Genomic DNA, 13,440 nt, shown 5'->3' on the forward strand with positions numbered 1-13,440 from the left:
GGTTAAAGAACTGGGCAGGAGAGCATTTCCTCTCTAGGCCAGAACTAATGGCTGGTGGCCCCAAGTGAAGATACATCACCATTTGGGCATAGCAAGACCTGGTCAGTGGCAATTTTTTAGTTATCTGGTCCCTATATTGACTTCCATTGGGTAAAAGGAAGTTTTCCAGTATCAACTCCTTTTGCATCTATTAAATATCAATTAATTGTCAAGAGTTGTAAAGAAAGCTAATGCTCCAAGGCATGTCCCCATAAACCACGTGCTTTAGAAATGCCCACCCTCCACCATGCCCACCAGTCAATGCAGACAACGATGCACATTGTATAGTACATTACAAAAATTTTCTCCTGGTTACTTGATTTTGCCACCAGGCCTTTAACCTGCTCCCATGAACTGTGAGTGCCCATTATTTTCCCTGTGGGCTACCAAACCTTGTGGGAACATGATGTTGTTACCAATTCACACCGAACCATTCTAGCGCCTTGTGTTGGGCTGCCAACTTTAGAAGGGCATAAAATTAAGACGCGTGCCATTAGTTTCGGATGCAGCATACCACAATGCACAGTTTTGCTTTACATGTGTTGGGGTGCCCTGCAATGTGTATTTGCATAAGACTTTGGGGTACCCCTACAATGAATGGCACAGCAACAAGTGTATTACGTGTGTTGTGCACATTGGAAAGACATAGATGGGCTCTTAATCTTCCAATAAGCAAAAGTATTAGGGATATTTTTTTTTTTTAAATACAAACAAGGTGCCAGAGGTATACCACAGATGGTCCACAGATCCTGCCCCCTGCATCTCCACAGCGCAATCCTATTAAATAGATGTGCTGCATGTTCAGTACAAATCATCCGAAATGACATGTCCAACTTTTTAGATGTATTGGCAAGAAGCTTCAGACGAGATATAAAGGTTTTGTTTGTTTTACAAATTCACTTTTTCTTGCAAGATTGGGAACTGTGGCTTTTAGGACTCTTAGCAATGTATAAATGAAATATTTAACTTGGAAGATTTACTGTTTCAGGATGAACCTGGAAAACTTACCCACACACATACCCCCGCCTAATACATACTGATGATCCCCTGCTTGGGGTAATGTTTTGTAGAATAGAATAGGAATAAAGCAAACCTGTTTTTTTTGTTTATAAAATTATAACCATATCAGTGTTCTCCCCAGCCCCTTTAATCGGGCACAGCACTGGCTGTTTTTGAGTGGTTACTGAAAAGTTGGGTCACAATACAGGCATCACCACCCACCTACTCCTTCTTACCAACCAGTATAAAAAAACTTCTAGGGAACATACTGACCATATAATATATAACTTAAAAATATAGCTTTTGATGAAGAGGGGATTGGTTTTTGTAGAAATATGGAAAATAGAAGCTTGATAATTGAAGGCCACTGTTGACCTTGCCTTTCAAAATCTCAAGTTGCCCAGCTATTGTGTCTTTCATAGCTTGTACTTTCTGATCCATACATAAATCAAGAGTTGAGTGACTTGGAAAGTATTAAAGCCATTGGACCAACTTGCCAACCAGCATATTTTGAAGAACAATTCACCAGTGGTGACCCATTATTTTTTTTAGTACAGGTCCTCTTTAAGTCAAAGTCACTGGGTAATCATCCAGCTAGGATAAAATGAAATGACCACCTACAGATTATTCTTCTATAGAAGGTGCAATATTTCATAAACCCAATACTTACCTATTTTATAGGACTCCTATATATTTGAAAAATTGACCCACTGGATCTGTTCTACATTCTATTTTTGGACTTCTGTTAACACATGCTCTTTTTTTACTGTCTAATAATGTAAGATTTCATGTATGTTCGTGACATCCTTTCCTATTTCACAAACATTCGTTATCGTTGAGAAATTCCATTTATCATTGAAGACAAGGCTGCTTTTTCCTCCTTTGTGTCTGCTGTTCGTAGCACATTTTTGGCCTCATTTACTGCTATGTCTAATTATTTTTAACATGCGTTTCCTTTACTTAGACCACAGTGTAGTATAATGTTCTAGAGGATGTTTGTACAAATTCCACTTTAATCTGTTCCATGTGTTTCACCAGTATCCAATCCATGTTCTACGCGAAACGGAGGATGCATGCACCAATGCAACAACGATGGAGGAGTTGTCCGATGTTCCTGTCACCCGGGATATATACTGGCAGCCGATGGCAAGACGTGTGAAGGTATGGCACCCAAGGGGGACAAATGTAATAAAGTTAGGATGCTCAGTTATCCAAAAATTGGCTATTTTTAGAGGTTTTTATTGGCTTTTTTAGGACAGGAAGTCCTGCTTCCAATTGATCCTCCCATTGGTCCTGATCTCACCAATTATCTTTTACATCTGGCTGTGGTTAGGTGACCATCACACTTGTTGGGTACCCCAAGGTAAACTCTTACAACAGCATCTACATGCACCCCTCTCCTTCTACGTTACGTCCTCTTCATAGCATTGAACTTGGCAACTTGGTCCAACTAAGCATAGGTGTTTGTAACACCAAGATGTAAAAATGGGAGAAAGGAATGTGGGAGCAGTTGTCCCAACATGTTACTTGCCCTTCTACTAAAATGTGTGATTTTGTAGTTGTTGGAGAAATTTCCTGCTCTAAATGTGAGGACTGAGGAAGAATCTCCCGAACAAGAGCTGAAGATGGTCATCCAAACCTAACCTTTCCCTATTGCATCCCAAACACAAAAGCTCTGGCTCAAGGCTTTTATTAGGACTTAGACCTCTACTCATATTAAGATGATGACCCATGTCTCCTTTACACTAAGAACAGCCCCAGCTTTCGTGGTAAAGCCAGTTCCATGTCAGAATTCTGCTGAATTGGTCATTTGGAGGGGTTGGTATTTGCAGAGGCCTTACTGCCCAGTCATAGCTAAAGCTTTTCAATCAGGAAGGCTTTGATGATTGAAGAGCAACAGGTTTGTAGGAAGCTGTGTGATGGATCATTGCATGAGATCACCTGTCTCCTACAGAAAGCCCTCAAACAAACTCTCTTAATTCTTTGAACAAATCTTGCTTTTTATAACTGAAGGTTCAATTTACCTTCAAGCATTTTATGAGCTTTTAAAATCAGGATTCCTAGTTGTCCCACCCACGGGGAACCTAAAAAAGAAAATGTTATCTTAGGCTGAAAAAAAACTGAAGTCAATTTAGAGATATATGAATAGTAACATATGTTATGTTCATGGTGGATTTGGAAATAAAGGTGTAAATACTCTTTAAGTTAAAACATCTGAAAGAAAAAAAAACATTTCTGGAGATGGTATGGAGTGAGCTTCTTGTAAAACACATTCCAGCTCTTGTGTGTTTGTTCTGCTCCATAAAGATGATTGACACTGGCCAGTTGTCTTTCAGAAGGTGGTTTGATGGCTTGCTTTGTTCTCCATAAAGAACCAATAAATTGTTTTGTATTCTTGGAGTGCAGCACAATGAAGCCAGAGTGGAAAGGAATTAGGGGCCCACCATTCAGAAACATTATTTCTATTATAACAGTTAAATGTACAAAAAGGTAATAAAATGCACTCAATGGGTCAGGCAATTGGACCTCATTTTTTAAAAAACAAAGCCACTAGTTGAATTTTATCCATCATTCTTTGTGTTTTCGAAAGCTAATTGACACTGCTGAATGCTGTTAGCAACATTTCCCATTTGTCTTTTGTACTGGTCATTAGAAAAGGTCTTCATATCTTCAAGTAGTCACATTTTGTTTCTTGGCTTCTATAAAATAAATCAATAGGACTTCCTCGATTTAAAAAAAAATTGTAGTATGGATTGGACAATGGTTATGGTCTGGAAAGTTACATTTATACCTGCAAAGTAGAGAAATGGTGGAAAAATGGTAGTATGCATGGAAAAATTAGCATTGGGTTTAACAAAATTATACAATTTTCTTTTTTATATATATTAGATGTTTTAAGTCAATGCAAAGTGTACCAATACCAATCACTTGAAGCCCTCTGGAGACTGGAGAATATAGAGAGTATCATGGATGATCCAACAAATGGATAAAGGATGGTTGGTCTTGAAGAGCTTAAATAAATGAAACCCCCAAGTTCATCTGGCTGTAGATTGGTGACCATAAAATTGGGTACTCCAAAAACAGATTGGATGAACCTATTGTTTTCCTTTTAAAATATACTCTTCTAGGAGCATCTGCATGGACCATTTTTCCTCTATGTTCTCTCTTCTCCATAGCATTGAACTTGGCCCCTTGGTCCAACCAAGCTTTCATGATTGTGAGTGGTGCCAGGAAGTGGTTGCTCATTAAGTTGCCTACATACAAATGCATATCGTGTGGCCAAGTGATAAAGTGTCTATGGCCACAATAATGGTGAACTGATCTCTATGACCAGCCAAGTCCTTCCAGGTTTGAGCAGGCCAGTTTGCTTCTTCCTTCCAACACCGCATAGTACATGTCAAAGTCTATTATTCTACTTTCAATGTACAAAGCAGACTGTTAATTTGCAGTCCCATTAAGGTGGTGATCTTAATTTCCATTTTCCTGCTGCCATCTGCTCTGACAGTCCATTTCACACTGGCAGGATTAATTAGACCTTCATCACAGGAGTTGAATTGTAATTGTCTCAGCCAGCTTTTAATAAGCCCTTGCAGACTATAGTTAAAGCATTTACAAATTAAACAATTTCTTTTTCCTGTCCAGGGAATATTATTATATTTGGCCGAATTGTTTCGGAGCTCTATCGGCCTGTTCTCACGTTGAATAATCTCTACCTTCTTCTTTTTTAAAGACATTAATGAGTGCGTGACTGGACAGGCCATGTGTGCGCACAGCTGTCTCAATACTCGCGGCTCCTTCCACTGCGGTTGCAGTCCAGGGTACGAGCTCGGAGTTGATGGAAAGCAGTGCTACAGTAAGTGTTCCATTGCTTTGGCGTCTTCAACATCTGCAGAAAATCTGCTTCTTTGACTGTGAAATATTTTGTCCTGCTCTGCCAGAAAAAGACAATTTTCCTTTATTTTCTTGTTTTCACTCTTAAAAATAAAAAAAATTGTTGTATTTGAGTTCGAGAATATTTAAAAAGAAAATTTGGCAGATGAGCTCAGTTCTGCTATGGACGTCAGCATCAATTGCTAAGAGTAGTGATCGATCGCTACAGAGCTTTTCCAAATTGTTCCCTATAGTGTGTGTTACACAACTAGCATGTAGTAGAAATGAATCCCACATAATTATTGCTATGATAGCAATTTAATAACTACTACATGAAACATGTGTATCTTAAAGGGAGCCATTTCTTCTATTATTGTAGGGAATATTGGCTACTGAATGCTAGCAGTTTCTGTTATTGTAATTAGGCCCTTGCGCTTCTACCTTTACTGTTTACTTTGACTTGATACATTGTATCAAACAAGTATTCTGGACATATAAAATGTTGCAGGCTTCATTAACTATGGTTGCACCCATTGGCTTTTGTGGGGACGTTTTCTAACCCCTAGGGTAGGTTCTGATCCACAGTGGAAATGCTCCCAACTGTTGGCACCTTGCCAGTTGCCTGGCCACCTTGACTAAAGTTCTAGTTTATTCAGTTTGGGGTTTTTAAAGCTGCACTGAACCATTCACTGCCGCCCCTATTCATTCTCCATTGAGCCACATGTAGCGTCTCCCCCAGGCAGTTTAGTGGCACAGGAACTGTAACCGCACCACAATCTCATCGCCAGTCCAAACCCAGCCTTACCATAAGAAGTTCAGCCCTGAATGAGGAAACTTTAAACTCCAGACAAAAGTTTTCTAAAATTTGAGTAGAGATGGCTATAATTTTTTTCAGGGCAGAAACAGGTCCTCCAGAGCCCAAGATAATGGTCCCAAAATATACTCTGCCTCCCATGCCCATCCCACAAGCATTAATTTGGCAAAAAATTCAAAATTAAGATGTTTACAAAATGTAAACAATAAAAAAACAAACCTCAAGGAGGTTACAAAAATATTTAGGGTTCACTAAAATTTTACCTACAAATTTAGGGGTTTAAAAAAATGGGGTTAACTGCAAATTGTCTATTCCCATATGTCCGTATCTACAATGGGTGCTCTCCCGGTGTAATCATCACAGCTCCATGATATCCAGACACTGTGCTTTGTTAACAGAGACGTTGGCTGTAGCCCTGACAGCAGAGAGAAGTGTTGCTGGGAGGAATAACAATCTCCCAGGTGTAATCTGCAAGATTGAGCGTCAATGTGCTGTCAATTTGACAGCTAAGTCCTGAACAGTGCAAGACCAGCCTGGAGAATGCTGCCAGCAGTATAAACCTGGCAAGGAATGTAAACCTTCTCCCAACCACAGAACAAAAATTGTGATTTTTACCTGCAGGATTTACTAACAACACAGATCTTCAATTCAGGATACAATTTTACATTTAGGGTAGTGGATGAAGCCTGCATATCCTTCCTTTTCTGCTCTTGAAATCATTTAAAGTGGTTTTCCCCCCTGTCCCAGTGTAAGAATGAATACGATAAATAAATGATAAATGAATGATAAATGAATGATACGAGGTGGCCATTTGTTTTAGGATGGGTTTACTTTGCTTTACACTGGTTTGGTGCAATGCCTTTATGTTTGGTTCCTTTGTCTCCCAACCATACCCCAGTTGTTGTATTCAAACACCAGTTGGAAGCTTCTTCACACCATGCCAGCTTCTTAGTACTCAAAAGAATTATTGTTATTTATTATTTCCAATTCAGGGATAGAAATGGAAATCATTAACAGCTGTGAAATAAACAACGGCGGATGCTCCCATGATTGTCGTCACAGCGGTACAGGACCTCTTTGTCTGTGTCCGCAAGGGTTGGATCTGGACTCTGATGGGAAAACCTGTATTGGTAAGTTGAGATTCTGATAAAGCATTGATCATTTTCCATGAAATGTGATTGGATACTTGGATACTAGTGTAGCTCATTGGTTTTTAATGGGCAATGCAAATAAATTCAAAGGCTTGGGATACTTTATTCAATTCCTTTATTAATGAACTTGAGGACCCAGGGCAAGATTTTATTTGATTGGCCTTCACGTGCCCCACCCTGAGCCATACACTTTTTATTTTTTATTCTCGTCTGCCACACCTATGCTTATCTCTCAGCCATGCCCATTCTCTTATGATATACTCCTCCTCCAGCCACATCCTAGCTCATCTCCTAGCATTGCCTTCAGCTCTGTGGAGACGGTCTACCCACTAGGACCCTAGAGATAACAAGCGCGGGGCCCAAGGTCAGAGACGATGAAAAAGTTGCCATGTACAAGGACCATATGGCCACTTGCCACTCGCTGTTGTATCATTACCGCTGATTACTACAAACCGACCCATCAGGCTTCTAGTTCAATTGCTAACTTCTTCTGACAGAGGACATCCAATGCAAAGCCCAGAACTAGAACAGTAGTGGAAGACAGAAACAAGTTATGAAGTTACAGAAGCGAAGAAGCGGGTTGATGCAATATTCAATCCAGGTTTGTGATGATGGTGGTCTAAATGGATGCCTCCACTGTCACTGTCTTTGGAAAACCTTTTGCTACCACAAGATCACTCCTGCACAGAACTAACATGCAAAGTGCTTCCCTCAGTGCTGTTTTGGCAATATTGTAGCCCATGAGGGAGTAATGACATAGGAGCGGGTGAGCGCCCTCTTTAGTAACCTTGTTGCTGGCAATTTTCCACCAGTTTGTGTGATTTCACCCAAAACCAGTGCCATGAACTATACTAGCTTCTTGATGTGCAGTTTGTGGTCTTTTCTCTTTTTTTTTTTTTTTTAATTTGGACAGTTTAGAAAAAGTTAGGTTTTTATTGAACGTTGTCCTCGCTTCCTGTTGCCTTTAAAATCATATTGTGTGATGCTAGATTATACCATTTTTTTAGGCCTGAATGCAAAATTTTCGATCCAAGTGCAAAACCTTTACAGCTGTGAAAACATGCTTCTCACTTGGAACTCAATACATGGTTATAAAATGTATGTTTAATATTGTTTTTAGGCTTTTTATCTTTGTTTCGGGGTCACTAAAATAAACTGGTCACTAGCTTCTGAAAAGCTAAAAAAATTAAACTGCCTGCAATTAAAGAAGGCAGCTAAAAAAATTAAACTGCCTGCTGGTCACTAGCTTCTGAAAAGCTAAAAAAATTAAACTGCCTGACACACAATAGAAATTGAGTGGCCCCTGAACAGCTGTTGCTATATGGAGCTCCGGTAAAAGTTTGATAGCCAGGCTGTGGTGCATGGAGTTTGTACATGGTCTTATTGTTAGGTATTGTAACATTAAGCATCCAGTATGGACTTTTGTTGACTTTTACTGCAATAAAAGCCAGAAAAAAGGATGGTTGGTGCCCATCTCCAACAAATGCTATGAAAATGGTAGTGTGCAGCATGTGCACAAGCCAGGGCCAATGATGGGACTTCCAGGACCACTTTATTCTCAGAATAGAGAAAGGCATAAGAACCAGAGCCCTACATCAGAATGTTACATTCCAAAAAATATTAATTTCAATAAAATGTTCAAGCACAATCAATATTTAACTAATAACTTTCAGGGCTCAAAGGTGTTCTCTTCATCAGGGCTAGACTTAATAGAAAAATCTGTATGAATTATAGGTAAACATACGATATGTACTCTAGTATGGAAACCAAGTTTTTTGCCTATTAAAATGCCTGGTTTATATTTAGTCACACCAGTAGATGGCCCTATGTCCTCATGTAAAGTGTTTAACAAACTCCTGCCATTTATGACACAAAACACAATATTTTTGTTATACACTTTACATGAGAACACAGCACCATCAACTGGTGGCTAACAATAATGCACAAAGGATCATGCCACGCAAAGTACAAAACACTTTAGCCTGTATGAAAAGTGAAAAAAAAACTTAGACTGAGCCCATGTAATTTTATTCTTTTTCTTCATAATTTTTTTGCCATTTCTGTTGATTACTGCTTTAAAATGTTGGCAATGGTGGCTGCATTTTGTTCTTTAGGTTTATACTTGAGTCAAAGTATTATTCTGTTTTCTCAAGTAACAGTACTTGGTTTCTTTTTGAATCTATAAGAGTCTTTAAGTCTATATACAGTACCGTTAAAAGAACATAATATGTATTAATTAATAATAGTTTTTTCCAACCTGAATATGTATTATATAAAATAAACCATATATACATACACCCCTTGTCTCTATACAAAGCGTCAGGCCTCTTCACCAACTAAATAAAACCATTTAACCGGAGGCTGCCTGTCCTAGTTCAAGCCAGCTAAGTCCGTTCATCCTCCTGGAGACCTATACAGATAAAAAGATCTGAAGAACGGCTACTAAGAGACGGTTTATTATTTTTTTTCCTTGGCTATTTTGAGGCTTATGGTAAATCTTTGGACAAAGGTATTTCCTGATGGTTTCTGCTGTGTAAACTTTTACAAGCTTCAATGTTTTAGCCCTGAGCTGTGATGATTGGCAGAGTTTACAGCGTAGCTTTGCAGGCGATAATCAAAGCCGTGTAAGATTGGGTTCGTGCTGGGATTGTGCATTGTTCTACAGCTGCTCATGCTGCGTCTTTAACCCCACGCTCAGTTCATATCTCTGTTTGCTGTTTTTTACACATCAACGAGTCTGGCCAGGCGGGCATCAGAAATGGATGGAGGAAAGAAGGGTTAAAACTCTGATCAGGGTATTTTTTTCTGTCTGTCTTAGTGGGTAGATTTTTCTTCCTTTCCTAAAGATGAATTTTAAGATAAGCAAATATTATCCAAATATAATAAGAACCATGTGAATTTTTATTGAAATCTTGGTGTGCTTTGTGTATTTATTCTAGATCTGCACAGTAATCCTCTGTGAAGTGCAGGAGCTTCCTGTAATAAGGACCAGACACTGCTGCTCTCCCTTCTTGTGCGGGGTGACTGGTCTTGTATCCGCCCCTACTTTAGTTTTCTGCATGGAGTCTCTAGTTCAGTGTTTCTCAACCAGAATTCCAAGGAACCTTAGGGTTCCTCTAGAGGTTGCAAGAAGTTTTTTAAGCAAAGAGCTTCATATGCCTCAATTATGTTTTTGTCTTCCCAATGGCCAGAAACGTTCTTTCCACTGATCACCATGCTAGTGTAGTGTGAGCTATGTTCATTTATAGCAGGGGTTCCCTGAGACCATTCAAGAGTTACCCTTGTGCTATAGCAGTCAAGAAATGCTGATTTAGACCATTTGCAGCTAAAACATGAACCCCTGTTATGCACAATACATAGAGAGAAAGTATGAATCCAATAGAGTATTACTATTCCTAATATTATATGGTGGTAGTAGTAACAAATCTTCTTTTACTACAGATGTTGAGGAGTGCACTAACGGCGCCTCCTGCTGTCAGCAGGTTTGCTCCAACTATGTTGGGGGCTATGAATGTAGCTGCTATCCGGGGTATCGACTCAACATCGACGGCTGTGGCTGTGATGGTAACTGACCTTTCTAAATTAGTTCTATAAAGTCATTGTTATAACTTTCAGAGGTGCAGTTTTGGACTAATTGTGTAATGATCATCATTTCCTCTTAGATATTAACGAATGTTTACTAAACAATGGAGGGTGCAGCCAAGTATGTGAGAACCTCCCTGGGTCAACCACCTGCAGCTGTAATCCAGGCTATAGACTGGACGTTGATGGCAAAAGTTGCATTGGTAAGGTTGGCTTCACATTTTATGGGTTTACTTTGGTATCACAACTCACTGTATATAGTATCGTTAACCAGAACATTTTTGGTGAATTGGTCTCCAAATTTTGTACATGTGCCAAAAACAGCACTTCCTGATGCTGACTGACAACCTTAATCTACCGCTTCATAATTAGTAGCGGTCTTGTAAGCTTGCCATTGACCCTTCTTCCATAGTCTGGTTTCCTGTTCGATAGATCAGATTGGCAAACCAACGGACGGTGGGCTCGCAGTCAAAACATTTAATTTTGCACTACTGGTGACTTTTAACAACATCACAAAATCTAAAGTCATATTTGCAATGATGCTATAGTACGGTGATCTCGTCCCATGATATGATGTTTACTTAAATTAAAGTTAGATTAACTCTGATTAAGGATAAATAAAACCAACTTCCTGGTTTACAAGATTCTTGGATAGCGTTCTCTTGTATTTACTTATCCGATTTGTTACATATTTTTATTTCTTTCCAGCTTTACAAGGAACAGAAGATGGGCAGCGTCCCGTGGAAAATGCTCTTCCCCAGGTGACATTGCTGAGAGACGAGTTCCCTCAGATATTTGATGATGAGTATGATGATGATGAGGAAGCAGAAGCCCGTGGCGAGCACACACTTTCTGAATCATTCGGTAATCTGCTACGAAAAAATTGTATTTTTATTTTCTGTGATCATTCTCATTACAATGGAACAAAAGACTTTCAGAGAAACAAATGTGGTGAAGAAGCAAATGTGAGAATGAACAGAGACGTTGTTTAATGGTATTATTGACCAATTAATGAAAGCAAGCATGCCAAAAGTTTTTTTCATTTTATTTAACCATTATAAGTCATATTCTTTAGCCCAGGAGCCTATGTGATCCTTCTTGGAGTTGCTACCAGGGGTGTGCCTGGTCCTTCTTGGGGTTGATATCCGGGGTGTGCCTTATCATTCATATGGTTGCTACCACTTATGGGTTTGCTACCAAGAGTGTGCCTGGTCCATTGTTGGGTTGCTACGGAGAGTGTGCCTGGTTCTTTGTTGGGTTGCTATCGGGAGTGTGCCTGGTTCTTTGTGCGGTTGCTTCCAGAAGCCTGCCTAATCCTTTGTTGGGTTGCTACCAGGAGTGTGCGGGGTCCTTTGTTGGGCTGCTACCAACAGTTTGCCTGCTGCTTTGTTGGGTTGCTACAAGGAGTGTGCCTTGTCCTTTTTGGGGTTGCTACCAGGAGTGTGCCTTGTCCTTTTTGGGGTTGCTACCAGGAGTGTGCCTTGTCCTTTTTGAGGTTGCTACCAGCAGTGTGCCTGGTTCTTCTTGGGGTTTGCTACCAAGAGTGTGCCTGGTCCATTGTTGGGTTGCAACGAAGAGTGTGCCTGGTCCATTGTTGGGTTGCTATACTAAATAAAATTTTTCATCTTTTTAACCGAACATTGATAGCTCAATACTGACATCTTGTCTCATATTTGGAAAATGCTGCTTGATTATTGGGGTAAGGGGGTCATTTAATGAAAATTAAATAAATATGTTTTCTTTAAAACATGGGTGGTCCTAATAATGATTTTTAAATAATTGTTTATTCAGTATATTTAAACCAGAGTTCCCATTATAAAAATACATCTGGAAACAAGCAGACCACAACCTTTAAAGACCATGAGAAGGAAAATGGGCTAATGTGTACTGTATGTGCAGAATCTTACAGGATGAAATTTAATTTCCTGACATACCTTGCCATCCCCTTTCCCCCTCTAACCAACAGGCAATCAACATCTTTAAATTAAATGTTTTTATTGTCTCTGCATATCCTCTGCATATGTCTCTGCATAGACACTTTTTCTATTTTGTGATGTTGTTTAAAGGGTTTTTGCAGGGTGCTCTATATAGCTGAAAATGACATCCTTGACATCCTACTCAAAACCAAAATCCCCAAGCATTGCAAAAAGTTGGCCAATCTTGGGGTGCAAATATCAAAATAGCTTTATGGGTGAATGTCAGTGTTAAATAGTGGGCTTTTCTAGCAGGCTGCACGTGCATGTAGACTGCCCAAGGTCACTTCCACATGGAGGACCAGGTAGGCCCCTAAAAGCATGTCCATGAAGAAAAGGGCAAGCAAGGATCAGATTGAAAGAACCTAAATCAAATGAATGAAAGGGTCGGGCTATGGTCGGGCTATGGTCGGGCTATGGTCGGGCTATGGTCGGGCTATGGCTATGGACAGTCAGGGTTGGGGGGAAATGAGGTGGGCTCTATCTGACTTCCTGTAGCTTCAAATCCACATTGTCAGAAGTGCAGTGGATCAGATAATAAATATAAAAAATATATATAATACTACTTTATATTTTTTTACCAAAATGAAACCAGTTGAGTCTTCACTGTTTTTTATTCGAAAATTTGCAGTTTGCTTTGATGGCTCATTTGGTCCAGACTGCTCCTTGACGTGTGACGATTGCCAGAACGAAGCGGTGTGTAACCAGGAGCAGGACGGCTGCATGTGTGCTCCTGGATGGACAGGGGTCATATGCAATCAGAGTAAGTACAACACTTTTTTTGGGGTAATTTGTTATATGAAAAACTCAACTTGCAATGGATTTTAAATAATTGTTTATCTAAAACTTGTTCATTTATGAAAAGAATGGTAGGAAGTCCTTTGAGTTTAATAACTGTCCATTGCATCCAAAAAAAAATCTGGATGCTCTGTCCCTTCTTCAGTCCTAGCTGTAATGTTATAGTTACCTTTATAGACTACAGAACTTTCTTGTGGAAAGTGGGAGGTATATT

General features: G+C 39.5%; 1 protein-coding gene across 1 annotated transcript in view; it reads left to right on the forward strand.

The window, feature by feature from the left end:
* The window catches only part of MEGF6 (multiple EGF like domains 6), a 166,643-nt gene that overhangs the window by 126,252 nt on the left and 26,951 nt on the right, over positions 1-13,440 (forward strand). The window contains exons 7-13 of the mRNA XM_072425317.1: positions 2,077-2,199; positions 4,769-4,891; positions 6,715-6,852; positions 10,315-10,437; positions 10,536-10,658; positions 11,164-11,319; positions 13,060-13,191. Coding sequence (XP_072281418.1) covers positions 2,077-2,199; positions 4,769-4,891; positions 6,715-6,852; positions 10,315-10,437; positions 10,536-10,658; positions 11,164-11,319; positions 13,060-13,191 — 918 coding nt within the window. The remainder of the gene's footprint in view (positions 1-2,076; positions 2,200-4,768; positions 4,892-6,714; positions 6,853-10,314; positions 10,438-10,535; positions 10,659-11,163; positions 11,320-13,059; positions 13,192-13,440) is intronic.

Source organism: Pyxicephalus adspersus, chromosome 11, assembly GCF_032062135.1.
Source record: "Pyxicephalus adspersus chromosome 11, UCB_Pads_2.0, whole genome shotgun sequence".
Classification (NCBI taxonomy): Eukaryota; Metazoa; Chordata; class Amphibia; order Anura; family Pyxicephalidae; genus Pyxicephalus; species Pyxicephalus adspersus.